This window comes from Salmo salar, chromosome 21, assembly GCF_965601325.2.
Source record: "Salmo salar chromosome 21, fSalSal1, whole genome shotgun sequence".
Taxonomy (NCBI): Eukaryota; Metazoa; Chordata; class Actinopteri; order Salmoniformes; family Salmonidae; genus Salmo; species Salmo salar.
In genome coordinates this window covers 56,804,885-56,827,164 of record NC_138311.1, presented here as the reverse complement: position 1 = coordinate 56,827,164, position 22,280 = coordinate 56,804,885, and the positions used below count along the sequence as shown (strand labels likewise).

Sequence of the window (22,280 nt, the reverse complement as noted above, 5' to 3'; positions counted from 1 at the left end):
TATGACCCACTGGGAATGTGATGAAAGAAATAAAAGCTGAAATAAATCATTCTCTCTACTATTAATTCTGACATTTCACATTCTTAAAATAAAGTGGTGATCCTAACTGACCTTAAGACAGGGAATTTTTACTAGGATTAAATGTCAGGCATTGTGAAAAACTGAGTTTAAAATGTATTTGGCTAAGGTGTATGTAAACTTCAGACTTCTTCAACTGTACAAAGTGGAATGTAAAAAACCCCCATTACACAGTGGAATTGAAAAAAAAAATCTCAAATTTCCAATTCGATCTTTAACGGAAGAGAATGCACGGTATTCGGGCCTGGCTTTGTCAATAATAAATGGAATACATTGATTGAATCTGGTCGTTAACCTGCACAGTAAACTCAACGTCTGTGAATGCATTGACATATCGGGTGAGTCTCAAACGGCCACCATATTCTCTATACAGTGTACTACGTTGCACCAGAGGCTCTATTGGTCCTTGTTCTAAAGAAGTGCACTATATTAGGGACTAGGAAGCCATTAGGGACACGGATTAATTCTAGTCTGGGAACACATATTGTTGTTGTACATAATGTTGTTCAGCGCAGTGACAGTGGGTGTGTTGTGGTTTTACAAAAGCCCCCTCCTCCCTCTGTGTTTCTGTCTGAGATAAAAAAAAAAAAAAAACAGTTTCCTAACATCAGGGTGAATCAGAAACATTTTTCTCTGCCGTCCCTTCAGGGATGAAGAGGGCAAGATGGAGCATAACGTACGGATGACAGCGGTCCTCCTGTCATTATACCTTTCAAATCATGGACTTACTGAACAACTTTCCAACTGCAAAGGTGAGATCGAGATATGATTATCATTTTCACATTTTAACAGTCATTTATTCACTCATTTCTAGAGAATTTGAAGCTTGTTTTTCCATGATGCGTAATTAAAAGTTGACACGTCGACTGCACTATGACCCGTCTTTCATGGAAACTAAAATACCTTATATTCTGTTACTTGAGTTGTCATTAATTTAAAAAAAAGATCAAAAGAACATTCCGAGATGATAAATGAGACGAAGAAAAGTTTAACGGCTCATGGCAGTGATTTAGGAACAACATTTTGTACAAAGCAACATGTTGTGGGGCTGTAGTGAATGTGGTGGGGCTGTAGTGAATGTGGTGGGGCTGTAGTGAATGTGGAGGGGCTGTAGTGAATATTGTGGGGCTGTAGTGAATGTGGAGGGGCTGTAGTGAATGTGGAGGGGCTGTAGTGAATATTGTGGGGCTGTAGTGAATGTGGAGGGGCTGTAGTGAATGTGGAGGGGCTGTAGTGAATATTGTGGGGCTGTAGTGAATGTGGAGGGGCTGTAGTGAATGTGGAGGGGCTGTAGTGAATATTGTGGGGCTGTAGTGAATGTGGAGGGGCTGTAGTGAATGTGGAGGGGCTGTAGTGAATATTGTGGGGCTGTAGTGAATGTCGAGGGGCTGTAGTGAATGTGGAGGGGCTGTAGTGAATATTGTGGGGCTGTAGTGAATGTGGAGGGGCTGTAGTGAATGTGGAGGGGCTGTAGTGAATATTGTGGGGCTGTAGTGAATGTGGAGGGGCTGTAGTGAATGGAGGGGCTGTAGTGAATGGAGGGGCTGTAGTGAATGTGGAGGGGCTGTAGTGAATGGAGGGGCTGTAGTGAATGGAGGGGCTGTAGTGAATGTGGAGGGGCTGTAGTGAATGTGGAGGGGCTGTAGTGAATGGTGGGGCTGTAGTGAATGTGGAGGGGCTGTAGTGAATGGAGGGGCTGTAGTGAATGTGGAGGGGCTGTAGTGAATGTGGAGGGGCTGTAGTGAATATTGTGGGGCTGTAGTGAATGTGGAGGGGCTGTAGTGAATGTGGAGGGGCTGTAGTGAATGGAGGGGCTGTAGTGAATGTGGTGGGGCTGTAGTGAATGTGGAGGGGCTGTAGTGAATGTGGAGGGGCTGTAGTGAATGGAGGGGCTGTAGTGAATGTGGAGGGGCTGTAGTGAATGGATATAGTGTAGTTTTCTCCTATACTTGGTATTTATAATCTTGTTACAGTATCAGGTGGGTTATAATGATCACAAACCCCCCTAATGTATCATACGACATTGAGATGGGGGGGGATGGATCGATAGTAAAATACATTTTACACAGTCATGGTCCCGTGTGGCTCAGTTGGTAGAGCATGGTGTTTGCAACGCCAGGGTTGTGGGTTGGATTCCCATGGGGGACCAGTACAGAAAAAAATGCATGAAATGTATGCATTCACTACTGTAAGTCGCTCTGGATAAGAGCGTCTGCTAAATGACTAAAATTTACATTTAGCAGACGCTCTTATCCAGAGCGACTTACAGTAGTGAATGCATAGATTTCATTTTCATTTCATGTATTTTTATATTTTTTTTTGTACTGGCCCCCCGTGGGAATCGAACCCACAACCCTGGCTTTGCACACACCATGCTGGCGTTGCAAACACCATGCTCTACCAACTGAGCCACAGGTAAAAATGTTGCTGTCACAGATGGGTTAATTGTATCTTCGTATACAAACCAGATAAGTTCAGAGATCCATTTAAAAGAAAAACCACTTCCTGACTGAGTAAACAGGGCTGTTTGATGTGAGGCGTAAACAAACCGCTGCACTCTGGTATGTGTCACAAACTAGTATGCTAGTGGAGTGGACAAAACATTAAGAACACCTGCTCTTTCCGTGACACAGCCGGTCAGTCTAAATCCAGGTGAAAAGCTATGATCCCTTATTGATGTCACAAGTTAAATCCACTTAAAAATCAGTGTGTAGATGAAGGGGAGGAGACGGGTTAAGAAAGCGTTCATGTCTTGTGTACTCCTCTATAATATCCTCCTCTAAAGATGACCTGGGGTGAAGTTTCCCTTACGTACAGATCAGTTTACCCTCCCCCCCCCCCCCAAATTCGTAACCATTTTTTTTGTAGGAGGAAATGCAAAACCGACCCGGGGTCAGCTTCATCCCCACACCTCTATAGGCTGTCTTGATTACTGGCATCACTCCTCCACCGGCAGGACTGAGTCCCTGGTGGGATCTGAACTCCGGTCTTCCTGCTTGGGAAACTGACGTCTTAACCATATTTTTGGGCCAACGGGCAGGGCTCTGAATTAATAATATTTTTTTTCATCGGGTAGCACCGGCGTTTCCAACAACAACAACAACAAAAATGTCCGGAGAACACCACCAAAATGAGAATGCATGTTTTTAATTGACTGAGATATAGCATATTGGGCCTATGTGAATTATAGCTACTTTTGAAGCACATGTTGTACTCTAGAAATAAATATTATTTTTTTTGGTGGGGGAATCAAAGTTTTTATTTGGCTTTTAAGATAATACAGACAAAAAGGCAGATGGCAAGACACCGATCCACATCACCAAGCCCCCCATGCTGACACCGATCCACATCACCAAGCCCCCCCAATGCTGATACCGATCCACATCACCAAGCCCCCCCAATGCTGATACCGATCCACATCACCAAGCCCCCCCATGCTGGCACCGATCCACATCACCAAGCCCCCCCAATGCTGATACCGATCCACATCACCAAGCCCCCCCAATGCTGATACCGATCCACATCACCAAGCCCCCCCATGCTGGCACCGATCCACATCACAAGCCCCCCATGCTGACACCGATCCACATCACCAAGCCCCCCCAATGCTGATACCGATCCACATCACCAAGCCCCCCCAATGCTGATACCGATCCACATCACCAAGCCCCCCCAATGCTGATACCGATCCACATCACCAAGCCCCCCCAATGCTGATACCGATCCACATCACCAAGCCCCCCATGCTGACACCGATCCACATCACCAAGCCCCCCATGCTGGCACCGATCCACATCACCAAGCCCCCCATGCTGACACCGATCCACATCACCAAGCCCCCAATGCTGATACTGATCCACATCACCAAGCCCCCCCAATGCTGATACCGATCCACATCACCAAGCCCCCAATGCTGATACCGATCCACATCACCAAGCCCCCCCAATGCTGATACCGATCCACATCACCAAGCCCCCCATGCTGGCACCGATCCACATCACAAGCCCCCCATGCTGACACCGATCCACATCACCAAGCCCCCCCAATGCTGATACCGATCCACATCACCAAGCCCCCCATGCTGGCACCGATCCACATCACCAAGCCCCCCATGCTGATACCGATCCACATCACCAAGCCCCCCCAATGCTGATACCGATCCACATCACCAAGCCCCCAATGCTGATACCGATCCACATCACCAAGCCCCCCATGCTGGCACCGATCCACATCACCAAGCCCCCCCATGCTGGCACCGATCCACATCACCAAGCCCCCCATGCTGGCACCGATCCACATCACCAAGCCCCCCATGCTGATACCGATCCACATCACCAAGCCCCCCCAATGCTGATACCGATCCACATCACCAAGCCCCCCATGCTGGCACCGATCCACATCACCAAGCCCCCCATGCTGGCACCGATCCACATCACCAAGCCCCCCCAATGCTGATACCGATCCACATCACCAAGCCCCCAATGCTGATACCGATCCACATCACCAAGCCCCCCCAATGCTGATACCGATCCACATCACCAAGCCCCCCCATGCTGGCACCGATCCACATCACCAAGCCCCCAATGCTGGCACCGATCCACATCACCAAGCCCCCCATGCTGGCACCGATCCACATCACCAAGCCCCCCATGCTGATACCGATCCACATCACCAAGCCCCCCCAATGCTGATACCGATCCACATCACCAAGCCCCCCCATGCTGGCACCGATCCACATCACCAAGCCCCCAATGCTGGCACCGATCCACATCACCAAGCCCCCCATGCTGGCACCGATCCACATCACCAAGCCCCCCATGCTGACACCGATCCACATCAAACCCACCACAAGCCCCCCCATGCTGGCACCGATCCACATCACCAAGCCCCCAATGCTGGCACCGATCCACATCACCAAGCCCCCCATGCTGGCACCGATCCACATCACCAAGCCCCCCATGCTGACACCGATCCACATCAAACCCACCACAAGCCCCCCCATGCTGGCACCGATCCACATCACCAAGCCCCCCCATGCTGGCACCGATCCACATCACCAAGCCCCCCATGCTGACACCGATCCACATCAAACCCACCACAAGCCCCCCATGCTGACACCGATCCACATCAAACCCACCACAAGCCCCCCATGCTGACACCGATCCACATCACCAAGCCCCCCATGCTGATACCGATCCACATCACCAAGCCCCCCCATGCTGACACCGATCCACATCAAACCCACCACAAGCCCCCCATGCTGGCACCGATCCACATCACCAAGCCCCCCATGCTGATACCGATCCACATCACCAAGCCCCCCCATGCTGACACCGATCCACATCAAACCCACCACAAGCCCCCCATGCTGACACCGATCCACATCACCAAGCCCCCCATGCTGGCACCGATCCACATCACCAAGCCCCCCATGCTGGCACCGATCCACATCACCAAGCCCCCCATGCTGGCACCGATCCACATCACCAAGCCCCCCCATGCTGGCACCGATCCACATCACCAAGCCCCCCCATGCTGGCACCGATCCACATCACCAAGCCCCCCCATGCTGATACCGATCCACATCACCAAGCCCCCCATGCTGGCACCGATCCACATCACCAAGCCCCCCCATGCTGACACCGATCCACATCAAACCCACCACAAGCCCCCCCAATGCTGATACCGATCCACATCACCAAGCCCCCCATGCTGACACCGATCCACATCAAACCCACCACAAGCCCCCCATGCTGACACCGATCCACATCAAACCCACCACAAGCCCCCCATGCTGACACCGATCCACATCACCAAGCCCCCCCAATGCTGATACCGATCCACATCACCAAGCCCCCCCATGCTGGCACCGATCCACATCAAACCCACCACAAGCCCCCCATGCTGACACCGATCCACATCAAACCCACCACAAGCCCCTAGGCTTACAAACTCATATTTAAAGCCTCAGTCAGCAGTTGAAACAATAACAAAGCATTTCCTCGGCCCTGTTTCGTTAAAAAGCTGTGTGATGCAAGGACTGACCATCCCATAATATCTAAATTATAGTTTGAACTATGTTTTGAGGCTATATACTGTAGTGTTTGTTTACATTTACTAAGTCAAAAATGTATGTAGCAACTACAGACTAACCTTTTAAAGGTCAACTGCCCCTTACGCAGTTTAAAACCATAGAAGTTGGTCCATGTCGCATCGATATGAGTCAACAACAAAAAAAAACATTGATTCTAGTGTCAAAATTTACTTACAAAGTGTAAATAGAATAATTTTGGTCATAAAGTCAGTCTCGTCCAAAACAGTTTTGTAAGTGAGTTTTGTCACGACTTACTGGAGGGCTAGGTATGGATTACTTATGTGGATATGATACCCAATTGTCCACAGACAACACATTGGGGTCTACTCTCAGCTGCCATGTGGAGACAACACATTGGGGTCTGTCCCCAGCTGCCATGTGAAGACAACACATTGGGGTCTGTCCCCAGCTGCCATGTGAAGACAACACATTGGGGTCTGTCCCCCAGCTGCCATGTGAAGACAACACATTGGGGTCTGTCCCCCAGCTGCCATGTGAAGACAACACATTGGGCTCTGTCCCCCAGCTGCCATGTGGAGACAACACATTGGGCTCTGTCCCCCAGCTGCCATGTGAAGACAACACATTGGGGTCTGTCCCCCAGCTGCCATGTGGAGACAACACATTGGGGTCTGTCCCCAGGTGGCATGTGAAGACAACACATTGGGGTCTACTCTCAGCTGCCATGTGGAGACAACACATTGGGGTCTGTCCCTCAGCTGGAGACAACACATTGGGCTCTGTCCCCCAGCTGCCATGTGAGGACAACACATTGGGGTCTACTCTCAGCTGCCATGTGGAGACAACACATTGGGGTCTGTCCCTCAGCTGCCATGTGGAGACAACACATTGGGGTCTGTCCCTCAGCTGCCATGTGGAGACAACACATTGGGGTCTGTCCCTCAGCTGCAATATAAACATCTGTTGTCAAGTCTGCATATGAATCCAGAACGGATGGGAGGACCAAGAGACTAGAGGTGGCAGAACAGAGTGATCGGGTTGGGGTGTAGGGTTTGATCATAACCTGAAGGTAAGGAGGGGCTGCTCCGCAGGAAAGGTGTACCACGGTCTGGAAGTGGATGTGAACTTCAACTGGAAGCCAGTGGTGTGCGGAAGAACGGAGTGACATGGGAGAACTTGGGAAGGTTGAACACCAGGCAGCGGGTTTGGATAAGTTTGATGGCACAAGTGGAGATTTTATATTTTTGTTCAGTGTACATACACAGCCTCTCTTCCTAAAGGTGTAATGAGAGGAAGATTGGCCAAGCTAACATTGGCAGATGGTCAGAATGTGGATTACATCTGACTACCTTCTACATGGGCTGTCACCCCTCAAACCTGAGACTGGTGTACAGACAGAACCTCACCCAGAGAGCTGTACATGTCAGTGTGGTAGACAGAACCTCACCCAGAGAGCTGTACATGTCAGTGTGGTAGACAGAACCTCACCCAGAGAGCTGTACATGTCAGTGTGGTAGGCAGAACCTCACCCAGAGAGCTGTACATGTCAGTGTGGTAGACAGACAGAACCTCACCCAGAGAGCTGAACATGTCAGTGTGTTAGACAGACAGAACCTCACCCAGAGAGCTGTACATGTCAGTGTGGTAGACAGACAGAAGCTCACCCAGAGAGCTGAACATGTCAGTGTGGTAGACAGACAGAACCTCACCCAGAGAGCTGAACATGTCAGTGTGGTAGACAGAACCTCACCCAGAGAGCTGTACATGTCCGTGTGGTTAGACAGACAGAACCTCACCCAGAGAGCTGTACATGTCAGTGTGGTAGACAGACAGAACCTCACCCAGAGAGCTGTACATGTCAGTGTGGTAGACAGACAGAACCTCACCCAGAGAGCTGAACATGTCAGTGTGTTAGACAGACAGAACCTCACCCAGAGAGCTGAACATGTCAGTGTGTTAGACAGACAGAACCTCACCCAGAGAGCTGAACATGTCAGTGTGGTAGACAGACAGAACCTCACCCAGAGAGCTGAACATGTCAGTGTGGTAGACAGAACCTCACCCAGAGAGCTGAACATGTCAGTGTGGTAGACAGACAGAACCTCACCCAGAGAGCTGAACATGTCAGTGTGGTTAGACAGACAGAACCTCACCCAGAGAGCTGAACATGTCAGTGTGGTTAGACAGACAGAACCTCACCCAGAGAGCTGAACATGTCAGTGTGTTAGACAGACAGAACCTCACCCAGAGAGCTGAACATGTCAGTGTGGTAGACAGACAGAACCTCACCCAGAGAGCTGTACATGTCAGTGTGGTAGACAGAACCTCACCCAGAGAGCTGAACATGTCAGTGTGGTAGACAGACAGAACCTCACCCAGAGAGCTGAACATGTCAGTGTGGTAGACAGAACCTCACCCAGAGAGCTGAACATGTCAGTGTGGTAGACAGACAGAACCTCACCCAGAGAGCTGAACATGTCAGTGTGGTAGACAGACAGAACCTCACCCAGAGAGCTGAACATGTCAGTGTGGTAGACAGACAGAACCTCACCCAGAGAGCTGTACATGTCAGTGTGGTAGACAGACAGAACCTCACCCAGAGAGCTGTACATGTCAGTGTGGTAGACAGAACCTCACCCAGAGAGCTGTACATGTCAGTGTGTTAGACAGACAGAACCTCACCCAGAGAGCTGTACATGTCAGTGTGGTTAGACAGACAGAACCTCACCCAGAGAGCTGAATATGTCAGTGTGGTAGACAGACAGAACCTCACCCAGAGAGCTGTACATGTCAGTGTGGTTAGACAGACAGAACCTCACCCAGAGAGCTGAACATGTCAGTGTGGTTAGACAGACAGAACCTCACCCAGAGAGCTGTACATGTCAGTGTGGTAGACAGAACCTCACCCAGAGAGCTGAACATGTCAGTGTGGTAGACAGACAGAAGCTCACCCAGAGAGCTGAACATGTCAGTGTGGTAGACAGACAGAACCTCACCCAGAGAGCTGTACATGTCAGTGTGGTAGACAGACAGAACCTCACCCAGAGAGCTGTACATGTCAGTGTGGTAGACAGACAGAACCTCACCCAGAGAGCTGAACATGTCAGTGTGTTAGACAGACAGAACCTCACCGAGAGAGCTGTAAATGTCAGTGTGGTAGACAGACAGAACCTCACCCAGAGAGCTGAACATGTCAGTGTGGTTAGACAGAACCTCACCCAGAGAGCTGTACATGTCAGTGTGGTAGACAGACAGAACCTGACCCAGAGAGCTGAACATGTCAGTGTGGTAGACAGAACCTCACCCAGAGAGCTGAACATGTCAGTGTGTTAGACAGACAGAACCTCACCCAGAGAGCTGTACATGTCAGTGTGGTTAGACAGAACCTCACCCAGAGAGCTGAACATGTCAGTGTGGTTAGACAGACAGAACCTGACCCAGAGAGCTGTACATGTCAGTGTGGTTAGACAGACAGAACCTGACCCAGAGAGCTGTACATGTCAGTGTGGTAGACAGACAGAACCTGACCCAGAGAGCTGAACATGTCAGTGTGGTAGACAGACAGAACCTCACCCAGAGAGCTGTACATGTCAGTGTGTTAGACAGACAGAACCTCACCCAGAGAGCTGAACATGTCAGTGTGGTAGACAGACAGAACCTGACCCAGAGAGCTGAACATGTCAGTGTGGTAGACAGACAGAACCTCACCCAGAGAGCTGAACATGTCAGTGTGGTTAGACAGAACCTCACCCAGAGAGCTGAACATGTCAGTGTGTTAGACAGACAGAACCTGACCCAGAGAGCTGTACATGTCAGTGTGGTTAGACAGACAGAACCTGACCCAGAGAGCTGTACATGTCAGTGTGGTAGACAGACAGAACCTGACCCAGAGAGCTGAACATGTCAGTGTGGTAGACAGACAGAACCTCACCCAGAGAGCTGCACATGTCAGTGTGGTAGACAGACAGAACCTGACCCAGAGAGCTGAACATGTCAGTGTGGTAGACAGACAGAACCTCACCCAGAGAGCTGAACATGTCAGTGTGGTAGACAGACAGAACCTCACCCAGAGAGCTGAACATGTCAGTGTGGTTAGACAGAACCTCACCCAGAGAGCTGTACATGTCAGTGTGGTTAGACAGACAGAACCTTACCCAGAGAGCTGTACATGTCAGTTTGGTAGACAGAACCTCACCCAGAGAGCTGAACATTTCAGTGTGGTTAGACAGACAGAACCTCACCCAGAGAGCTGAACATGTCAGTGTGGTAGACAGACAGAACCTCACCCAGAGAGCTGTACATGTCAGTGTGGTAGACAGAACCTCACCCAGAGAGCTGAACATGTCAGTGTGGTAGACAGACAGAACCTCACCCAGAGAGCTGAACATGTCAGTGTGGTTAGACAGAACCTCACCCAGAGAGCTGTACATGTCAGTGTGGTTAGACAGACAGAACCTTACCCAGAGAGCTGTACATGTCAGTTTGGTAGACAGAACCTCACCCAGAGAGCTGAACATGTCAGTGTGGTTAGACAGACAGAACCTCACCCAGAGAGCTGAACATGTCAGTGTGGTAGACAGACAGAACCTCACCCAGAGAGCTGTACATGTCAGTGTGGTAGACAGAACCTCACCCAGAGAGCTGAACATGTCAGTGTGGTAGACAGAACCTCACCCAGAGAGCTGTACATGTCAGTGTGGTAGACAGAACCTCACCCAGAGAGCTGAACATGTCAGTGTGGTAGACAGAACCTCACCCAGAGAGCTGTACATGTCAGTGTGGTTAGACAGACAGAACCTCACCCAGAGAGCTGTACATGTCAGTGTGGTAGACAGACAGAACCTCACCCAGAGAGCTGTACATGTCAGTGTGTTAGACAGACAGAACCTCACCCAGAGAGCTGTACATGTCAGCGTGGTAGACAGACAGAACCTCACCCAGAGAGCTGTACATGTCAGTGTGGTAGACAGACAGAACCTCACCCAGAGAGCTGTACATGTCAGTGTGGTAGACAAAACCTCACCCAGAGAGCTGTACATGTCAGTGTGGTTAGACAGACAAAACCTCACCCAGAGAGCTGTACATGTCAGTGTGGTAGACAGAACCTCACCCAGAGAGCTGTACATGTCAGTGTGGTAGACAGAACCTCACCCAGAGAGCTGTACATGTCAGTGTGGTAGACAGACAGAACCTTACACAGAGAGCTGTACATGTCAGTGTGGTTAGACAGACAGAACCTCACCCAGAGAGCTGAACATGTCAGTGAGGTTAGACAGACAGAACCTGACCCAGAGAGCTGTACATGTCAGTGTGGTTAGACAGACAGAACCTGACCCAGAGAGCTGTACATGTCAGTGTGGTAGACAGACAGAACCTGACCCAGAGAGCTGAACATGTCAGTGTGGTAGACAGACAGAACCTCACCCAGAGAGCTGTACATGTCAGTGTGGTAGACAGACAGAACCTCACCCAGAGAGCTGTACATGTCAGTGTGGTAGACAGACAGAACCTGACCCAGAGAGCTGAACATGTCAGTGTGGTAGACAGACAGAACCTCACCCAGAGAGCTGAACATGTCAGTGTGGTTAGACAGAACCTCACCCAGAGAGCTGTACATGTCAGTGTGGTTAGACAGACAGAACCTTACCCAGAGAGCTGTACATGTCAGTTTGGTAGACAGAACCTCACCCAGAGAGCTGAACATGTCAGTGTGGTTAGACAGACAGAACCTCACCCAGAGAGCTGAACATGTCAGTGTGGTAGACAGACAGAACCTCACCCAGAGAGCTGTACATGTCAGTGTGGTAGACAGAACCTCACCCAGAGAGCTGAACATGTCAGTGTGGTAGACAGAACCTCACACAGAGAGCTGTACATGTCAGTGTGGTAGACAGAACCTGACCCAGAGAGCTGAACATGTCAGTGTGGTAGACAGAACCTCACCCAGAGAGCTGTACATGTCAGTGTGGTAGACAGACAGAACCTCACCCAGAGAGCTGAACATGTCAGTGTGGTAGACAGACAGAACCTCACCCAGAGAGCTGAACATGTCAGTGTGGTAGACAGAACCTCACCCAGAGAGCTGTACATGTCAGTGTGGTAGACAGACAGAACCTCACCCAGAGAGCTGTACATGTCAGTGTGGTTAGACAGAACCTCACCCAGAGAGCTGTACATGTCAGTGTGGTAGACAAAACCTCACCCAGAGAGCTGTACATGTCAGTGTGGTTAGACAGACAAAACGTCACCCAGAGAGCTGTACATGTCAGTGTGGTAGACAGAACCTCACCCAGAGAGCTGTACATGTCAGTGTGGTTAGACAGACAGAACCTCACCCAGAGAGCTGTACATGTCAGTGTGGTAGACAGACAGAACCTCACACAGAGAGCTGTACATGTCAGTGTGGTAGACAGACAGAACCTTACCCAGAGAGCTGTACATGTCAGTGTGTTAGACAGAACCTCACCCAGAGAGCTGAACATGTCAGTGTGGTAGACAGACAGAACCTCACCCAGAGAGCTGTACATGTCAGTGTGGTAGACAGACAGAACCTCACCCAGAGAGCTGTACATGTCAGTGTGGTAGACAGACAGAACCTCACCCAGAGAGCTGTACATGTCAGTGTGTTAGACAGACAGAACGTGACCCAGAGAGCTGTACATGTCAGTGTGGTTAGACAGACAGAACCTGACCCAGAGAGCTGTACATGTCAGTGTGGTAGACAGACAGAACCTGACCCAGAGAGCTGTACATGTCAGTGTGGTAGACAGACAGAACCTCACCCAGAGAGCTGTACATGTCAGTGTGGTAGACAGACAGAACCTCACCTAGAGAGCTGTACATGTCAGTGTGGTTAGACAGACAGAACCTGACCCAGAGAGCTGTACATGTCAGTGTGGTTAGACAGACAGAACCTGACCCAGAGAGCTGTACATGTCAGTGTGGTAGACAGACAGAACCTGACCCAGAGAGCTGAACATGTCAGTGTGGTAGACAGACAGAACCTCACCCAGAGAGCTGAACATGTCAGTGTGGTAGACAGACAGAACCTGACCCAGAGAGCTGAACATCTCAGTGTGGTTAGACAGACAGAACCTGGTTATACAGACAGAACCTGGTTAGACAGAACCTCACCCAGAGAGCTGAACATGTCAGTGTGTTAGACAGACAGAACCTGGTTATACAGACAGAACCTGGTTAGACAGAACCTCACCCAGAGAGCTGAACATGTCAGTGTGTTAGACAGAACCTGGTTAGACAGAACCTAACACTAACCAACCTGACAGAGCTTGAGAGGATCTGCAGAGAAGAATGGGAGAAACTCCCCAAATACAGGTGTGCCAAGCTTGTAGCGTCATACCCAAGAAGACTCGAGGCTGTAATCGCTGCCAAAGGTGCTTCAACAAAGTACTGAGTAAAGGGTCTGAATACTAATGTAAATGTGATATTTCAGTTTTTTTTTTATTTATACATTTGCTAAAATTACAAAAAATAAAAATGTAATGTCCCAAAAATATTTTAAAAGCATACTTTTCAAAAACGCATGTGTAGAAACAATTGCATATTACCAGCATCCTTTTCTACAGTTGAAGTTGTGATTTATAATATTGTTCCTGTCGCGGTTGTCGTAGGAATGAGCGGACCAAAGTGCAAGAGTGTGTGTCGTTCCACATTTGATTTATACTGTGAAACTATGCGATACATAAATAAACTGAATTATTTTTTTATTTTATTTTTTTAAAACGTGACGCAGAGGTGAAACATACACAACTCAAAATGAATCTCCCACAAACCCAGGTGGAAAACCCCCCCCCCAAAAAAATACTAAAGTATGATCTCCAATTAGAGACAACGAGGACCAGATGCCTCTAATTGGAGATCATCCCAAACAAAACCCCCAACATAGAAATACAAAACTAGAACATGAACATAGAAATACAAAACATAGAAAACTATGGTCAGGACGTGACAGTTCCTCATATTTAGCTTGTTCAAATATTTTGTTCATTTTATCAGCTGAATAATATTGTACTTTTAATGACACGTTAACCTGGGCAGTGACAGGCCACGTCTGGCGAGAGCGGAGAAAGCTTAATCACTAACGTCATCATAATGGAAACTCACACGTCGTGTGTAGCAGGCTTATTAACCCATTACAGCTTCCTGTTACATCTAAGCTGCTTCCTGTCCACGGGGCGTGTACTTTTACATCAAAGCTGCCTCACGCTGCAGAAACAGGAGATAGGCTCCTACGCTATTGGCCGTACTGGCTCGTCCTGGCTTACTTAACCCACCCTAACCCACCCTCTTGTTTCCCCATACAGACAGACCTCTGTACATCCAGCGTGTGTCTCTTCACAGCAGAGTGTCCATCTCCTGCCCAAACATGACAGGGGAGGATCTGAGCTTCCACCTGTCTTTGAACCAGTCCTTCGATCACACCACAATGCTCAAGAGTAACCAGATCCACACCAGCAGCAACCAAGCAGACACTTGGGCCCAGTTCTATCTAGTTGACCAAAATCTGAACCAGAATTTGACCAATCCCTATGTGTTCACGGTCAACAGCACAGGCCTGTACACCTGCATAGCAGAAAGGATGAGGTCTCCGCCTTATCAAGAGGACTCTGTTCACACTCTACTGATTGAAGGTAAGGGACAGTCTACAAAGGTAAGGGACCGTCTACAAAGGTAAGGGACCGTCTACAAAGGTAAGGGACCGTCTACAAAGGTAAGGGACCGTCTACAAAGGTAAGGGACCGTCTACAAAGGTAAGGGACAGTCTACAAAGGTAAGGGACCGTCTACAAAGGTAAGGGACCGTCTACAAAGGTAAGGGACCGTCTACAAAGGTAAGGGACCGTCTACAAAGGTAAGGGACCGTCTACAAATGAACTAGCCTGGTCCCAGATCTGTTATTTTTCTTGATACCTCGATCGCCGTCATTAGCAATGAATGACAGGGATTTGGTATGACGGCACAAACAATTTGAAAACGAAAGTGACGTGGTACAAAGACATCCCAGGTGAAGCCTGGTGTGGCTGGGCTGTGAAGCGGATGAATTATGGCTTCTCATTTCTGGTTTCTACTGCGTTCTGATTGGTTCACAGAGAAGCGGTGTCTGACACCCCGAGATCCACTGGCCAACCAGAATTGTGCAGAGGTTCCTAAACCCCTCCGCCTGTGGCTGTTATTGGTGGGATGTGGGTTTCTTCTCTACAGCATCATCATCACCATCATCGCCATCGTCCTCTGGGTCAGTTTTCATTTCATGTTACTAACCCTAACCCTGATCCTGATCCTGATCCTGACCCTGACCCTGACCCTGACCCTGACCCTAACTCTGACCCTAACTCTGACCCTGATCCTGATCCTGATCCTGACTCTGACCCTGACCCTAACTCTGACCCTAACTCTGACCCTAACCCTGATCCTGATCCTGACCCCAACTCTGACCCTAACCCTGACTCTGACCCTGACCCTGACCCTGACCCCAACTCTGACCCTAACCCTAACCCTGACTCTGACCCTAACTCTGACCCTGACCCTAACTCTGACCCTAACTCTGACCCTAACCCTGACCCTGACCCTAACTCTGACCCTGACCCTAACTCTGACCCTGACCCTGACCCCAACTCTGACCCTAACCCTAACCCTGACCCTGACCCTAACTCTGACCCTGACCCCAAATCTGACCCTAACTCTGACCCTGACCCTGACCCCAACTCTGACCCTAACCCTGACTCTGACCCTGACCCTGACCCTGACCCCAACTCTGACCCTAACCCTAACCCTGACTCTGACCCTAACTCTGACCCTGACCCTAACTCTGACCCTAACTCTGACCCTAACCCTGACCCTGACCCTAACTCTGACCCTGACCCTAACTCTGACCCTGACCCTGACCCTGAGAGTCTGGTCACTCCGTTTATTATTCTAGCCAAGTAAGTCCACTCCAAAACATCTGTTATCCAGGGAGTCCTGGGAGTTCTGGGAGTCCAGGGAGTTCTGGGAGTCCAGGGAGTCCTGGGAGTCCAGGGAGTCCAGGGAGTCCAGGGTTTCCAGGGTTTCCAGGGTTTCCAGGGATTCCAGGGAGTCCTGGGAGTCCTGGGAGTTCTGGGAGTCCAGGGTTTCCAGGGTTTCCAGGGATTCCAGGGATTCCAGGGAGTCCTGGGAGTCCTGGGAGTTCTGGGAGTCCAGGGAGTCCTGGGAGTTCTGGGAGTCCTGGGAGTCCTGGGAGTCCTGGGAGTCCTGGGAGTTCTGGGAGTCCAGGGTTTCCAGGGAGTCCTGGGAGTTCTGGGAGTCCAGGGTTTCCAGGGTTTCCAGGGATTCCAGGGAGTCCTGGGAGTCCTGGGAGTTCTGGGAGTCCAGGGTTTCCAGGGTTTCCAGGGATTCCAGGGATTCCAGGGAGTCCTGGGAGTCCTGGGAGTTCTGGGAGTCCAGGGAGTCCTGGGAGTTCTGGGAGTCCAGGGAGTCCTGGGAGTTCTGGGAGTCCAGGGAGTCCTGGGAGTCCTGGGAGTCCTGGGAGTTCTGGGAGTCCAGGGTTTCCAGGGAGTCCTGGGAGTTCTGGGAGTCCAGGGTTTCCAGGGTTTCCAGGGATTCCAGGGAGTCCTGGGAGTCCTGGGAGTTCTGGGAGTCCAGGGTTTCCAGGGTTTCCAGGGATTCCAGGGATTCCAGGGAGTCCTGGGAGTCCTGGGAGTTCTGGGAGTCCAGGGAGTCCTGGGAGTTCTGGGAGTCCAGGGAGTCCTGGGAGTTCTGGGAGTCCAGGGAGTCCTGGGAGTCCTGGGAGTCCTGGGAGTCCTGGGAGTCCAGGGTTTCCAGGGAGTCCTGGGAGTTCTGGGAGTCCAGGGTTTCCAGGGTTTCCAGGGATTCCAGGGATTCCAGGGAGTCCTGGGAGTTCTGGGAGTCCAGGGTTTCCAGGGTTTCCAGGGATTCCAGGGAGTCCTGGGAGTCCTGGGAGTTCTGGGAGTCCAGGGTTTCCAGGGAGTCCTGGGAGTCCTGGGAGTTCTGGGAGTCCAGGGTTTCCAGGGAGTCCTGGGAGTTCTGGGAGTCCAGGGTTTCCAGGGATTCCAGGGAGTCCAGGGAGTCCAGGGATCTATAAGAAAATGCTTTTAGTCGTTATGCCCCCAGCTCATGTAATATCCTTCAGGCCACCTTGAAGCTGGACTCGCTGGTCTCCATTGTTTAAATGGAGTTTAAGGGAGGGGTGACGTTGTGTTCCTTTTTGATTCATCTCGTTGTGTTGTATTGATGTTGTTATTTTACATGATGTTGTGTTACACCCTGGTTTCCATGGTGACCTAACCTGTAGAAATAAATCTCATGTTCACAGGGATCCAGTGTAAATAAGACCCTGGTTTCCATGGTGACACACCCTGAAATAAAAGCATTACTTAGTGACTGTCTATAAACACTATGTTGTATCATTCTAACACAATGACTGACCTATCATAAGATACCCCTTATACAATGACTGACCTATCATAAGATACCCCTACACACCCTATGTAACCGATGTGAAATGGCTAGCTAGTTAGCGGTGGTGCGCGCTAATAGCGTTTCAATCGGTGACGTCACTCGCTCTGCGACCTTGAAGTAGTTGTTCCCCTTGCGATGCAAGTGCCGTGGCTTTTGTGGCGCGATGGGTAACGATGCTTCGCGGGGTGTCAGTTGCTGATGTGTGCAGAGGGTCCCTGGTTCGAGCCCGGGTTGGGGCGAAGAGAGGGACGGAAGCTATACTGTTACACCTACATCCAATCATTGATTTCTTCTGATGTGTTGATGTGTTTATTTTTCCCTCAGAGGAAGATGAAGATGGAAGTGTCTGTTCAGAGTGACTACGTGAACATGAAGCCTGGAGAGAAGACGAGGCCTAAGAGAGTCCAGCATCCAGTCACCGGGAGATTCTGATTCCGGTCTTCCTATGGCTGTGTACCTAATGGCGCCCTATTCTCTATGGCTGTGTACCTAATGGCGCCCTATTCTCTATGGCTCTATGGCTGTGTACCTAATGGCACCCTATTCTCTATGGCTGTGTACCTAATGGCACCCTATTCTCTATGGCTGTGTACCTAATGGCGCCCTATTCTCTATGGCTGTGTACCTAATGGCGCCCTATTCTCTATGGCTCTATGGCTGTGTACCTAATGGCACCCTATTCTCTATGGCTGTGTACCTAATGGCGCCCTATTCTCTATGGCTGTGTACCTAATGGCACCCTATTCTCTATGGCTGTGTACCTAATGGCGCCCTATTCTCTCTGCGTAGTGCAAACAGTCCTGTTTTTAGACGGATATGGATGAAAATACCCTCAAATTAAAGCAGACAGTCTGCACTTTGACCTCATAGTCAGGTAGCCTAGTGGTTAGAGCGTTGGGCCAGTAACCAAAAGTGTTGCTAGATCAAATCCCCGAGCTGACAAGGTAAAAATCTGTCCTTCTGCCCCTGAACAAGGCAGTTAACCCCACTATTCCTAGGCCGTCATTGTAAATAAGAATTTGTTCTTAACTGATTTGCCTAGTTAAATAAAGGTTAAATAATTACAAAAAAAAGTTGATTTAAAATCCAAACCTGTGGAATTTAGAGCCATAAGAAGAAGCAATGCCTCCATGTCCCAATAATTACAGAGGACACTTTACCTGCAGGCCTCCTGAGATGTGTGCAAACCTGGTGGCCAACTACAAGAAACGTCTGACCTCTGTGATTGCCAACAAGGGTTTTGCCACCAAGTACTAAGTCATGTTTTGCAGAGGGGGTCAAATACTTATTTCCCTCATTAAAATGCAAATCAATTTATAACATTTTTTGACATGCGTTTTTCTGGATTTTTTTGTTGTTATTCTGTAACTCACTGTTCAAATAAACCTACCGTTAAAATTATAGACTGATCATTTCTTTGTCAGTGGGCAAACGTACAAAATCAGCAGGGGATCAAATAATTTTTTCCCTCACTGTACTTTGAAAAAAGTATAATTTTCAATTAATCAAAAATGAGACATGGCAATCTGCAAAAAGGCAATTTTTAAACGGCCCGCCTGGCGTAGAAAAGGTGCCCTGTGTGAAACATTCTATGAGAAACAGTGACATACACTCAGAATGACCAAAAAGGATAAATCCCATATTGGTCTTTCCCAGTCAGGCCAACCCAGGCTGTACTGTGGAGTAGATTAATAGTAGGACTACTATTGAAACAGATGAAATGAGGCTGTCAACTGATTCAGAAAATGTATGTTTTCCATTTTTGTCAGGTTTTCGGGGTCTCACAGTCACAATTGGATGTTCCAAGTCCATGACAATACTTAAACCACATCAGTAGACCACTTTTAATTCAAGTAAACAGCCACCTAACACTATTGTTTGGTTAGTGGTGTTTCTGTCGTACATCTACCTAACACTGTTGTTTGGTTAGCAGTGTTTCTGTAGTACAGCCACCTAACACTGTTGTTTGGTTAGCAGTGTTTCTGTAGTAAAGCCACCTAGCACTGTTGTTTGGTTAGCAGTGTTTCTGTAGTAAAGCCACCTAGCACTGTTGTTTGGTTAGCAGTGTTTCTGTAGCACAGCCAACTAGCACTGTTGGTTGTTTAGCAGTGTTTCTGTAGCACAGCCACCTACCACTGTTGTTTGGTTAGCAGTGTTTCTGTAGCACAGCCACCTAGCACTGTTGTTTGGTTAGCGGTGTTTCTATAGTAAAGCGACCTAGCACTGTTTGGTTAGCAGTGTTTCTGTAGTACAGCCACCTAGCACTGTTGTTTGGTTAGCGGTGTTTCTATAGTAAAGCGACCTAGCACTGTTTGGTTAGCAGTGTTTCTGTAGTACAGCCACCTAGCACTGTTGTTTGGTTAGCAGTGTTTCTGTAGCACAGGCACCTCGCACTGTTTGGTTAGCAGTGTTTCTGTAGTACAGCCACCAAGCACTGTTCTTTGGTTAGCAGTGTTTGGTTAGCAGTGTTTCTGTAGCACAGCCACCTAGCACTGTTGTTTGGTTAGCGGTGTTTCTGTAGTACAGCCACCTAGCACTGTTGTTTGGTTAGAGGTGTTTCTGTAGTACAGCCACCTAGCACTTTTGTTTGGTTAGCAGTGTTTCTGTAGTATAGCCACCTAGCACTGTTGTTTGGGTAGCAGTGTTTCTGTAGCACAGCCACCTAGCACTGTTGTTTGGTTAGCAATGTTTCTGTAGTACAGCCAGCTAGCACTGTTGTTTGGTTAGCAGTGTTTCTGTAGTACAGCCACCTAGCACTGTTGTTTGGTTAGCAGTGTTTGTGTAGTACAGCCACCTAGCACTGTTGTTTGGTTAGCAGTGTTTGTGTAGTACAGCCACCTAGCACTGTTGTTTGGTTAGCAGTGTTTCTGTAGTAAAGCCACCTAGCACTGTTGTTTGGTTAGCAGTGTTTCTGTAGCACAGCCAACTAGCACTATTATTTGTTTAGCAGTGTTTCTGCAGTACAGCCACCTAGCACTGTTGTTTGGTTAGCAGTGTTTCTGTAGCACAGCCACCTAGCACTGTTTTTTGGTTAGCGGTATTTCTATAGTAAAGCGACCTAGCAATGTTTGGTTAGCAGTGTTTCTGTAGTACAGCCACCTAGCTGTTGTTTGGTTAGCAGTGTTTCTGTAGTGCAGCCACCTAACACTGTTCTTTGGTTAACAGTATTTGGTTAGCAGTGTTTCTGTAGCACAGCTACCTAGCACTGTTGTTTGGTTAGCAGTGTTTCTGTAGTACAGCCACCTAGTACTGTTTGGTTAGCGGTGTTTCTGTAGTACAGCCACATAACACTGTTGTTTGGTTAGCAGTGTTTCTGTAGTACAGCCACCTAGCACTGTCTGGTTAGCAGTGTTTCTGTAGTACAGCCACCTAGCACTGTTGTTTGGTTAGCAGTGTTTCTGTAGCACAGACACCTAGCTGTTGTTTGGTTAGCAGTGTTTCTGTAGTACAGCCACCTAGCACTGTTGGTTAGCAGTGTGTCTGTAGTACAGCCAGCTAGCACTGTTGTTTGGTTAGCAGTGTTTCTGTAGCACAGCCACCTAGCACTGTTGTTTGGTTAGCAGTGTTTCTGTAGTACAGACACCTAGCACTGTTGTTTGGTTAGCAGTGTTTCTGTAGTACAGCCACCTAGCACTGTTGTTTGGTTAGCAGTGTTTCTGTAGTGCTGCCACCTAGCACTGTTGTTTGGTTAGCAGTGTTTCTGTAGCGCAGCCACCTAGCACTGTTGTTTGGTTAGCAGTGTTTGTGTAGTACAGCCACCTAGCACTGTTGTTTGGTTAGCGGTGTTTCTGTAGTGCAGCCACCTAGCACTGTTGTTTGGTTAGCAGTGTTTGTGTAGTACAGCCACCTAGCACTGTTGTTTGGTTAGCAGTGTTTCTGTAGCACAGCCACCTAGCGCTGTTGTTTGGTTAGCAGTGTTTCTGTAGCACAGCCACCTAGCACTGTTGTCTGGTTAGCAGTGTTTCTGTAGCACAGCCACCTAGCACTGTTGTTTGGTTAGCAGTGTTTCTGTAGCACAGCCACCTAGCACTGTTTTTTGGTTGCAGTGTTTCTGTAGCCCATGAGATGGAGTTACCACAACTGCCCCGAGGTGCCTTATTGCTATTATAAACTGTTTACTGTCTGATATACACACAGATTAAATGTTGTTTCAGCTAATCATCATCCAGAAGCAAAACTACCAAGTTTATAATACAGATTATATAATATAAATTATGATTTTTATATTATAGATTACAGTCATGATTTTTTGTTTTATAATGTCAAGTTGTACATTACAGAATGATGCCGCTGATAATCAAGAGCCTCAGAAATGATCGAACATTATCAGACTGTATGAAGCTGTTTGTGTGTTGCAGAAAAAACGGATGGAGAATGTTCATGTGTGAGTTTAACTTTACAACCTCATGTTGGGCCCCGAACCAGAGGTTCTTCCTTGTGACTCGGTAGGACTCAGCCCCTAACCAGAGGAGCTTCCTTGTGACTCGGTAGGACTCAGCCCCTAACCAGAGGAGCTTCCTTGTGACTCGGTAGGACTCAGCCCCTAACCAGAGGAGCTTCCTTGTGACTCGGTAGGACTCCGCCCCTAACCAGAGGAGCTTCCTTGTGACTCGGTAGGACTCAGCCCCTAACCAGAGGTTCTTCCCTCTGTAGTGCACTCCTTTCGACCA

General features: G+C 48.9%; 1 protein-coding gene across 1 annotated transcript; it reads left to right on the top strand.

Annotated features, from left to right (window-relative positions):
- The first annotated feature begins 599 nt into the window (after positions 1 to 599).
- On the top strand, positions 600 to 18,618 carry LOC145862586 (uncharacterized). The gene is made up of 4 exons (XM_082967248.1): positions 600 to 830; positions 14,458 to 14,784; positions 15,243 to 15,388; positions 17,935 to 18,618. Exons 1-4 carry the CDS (start codon positions 743 to 745, stop codon positions 18,040 to 18,042), a joined length of 669 nt encoding a protein of 222 aa, XP_082823374.1. The 5' UTR covers positions 600 to 742; the 3' UTR covers positions 18,043 to 18,618.
- Positions 18,619 to 22,280: the final 3,662 nt, after the last annotated feature.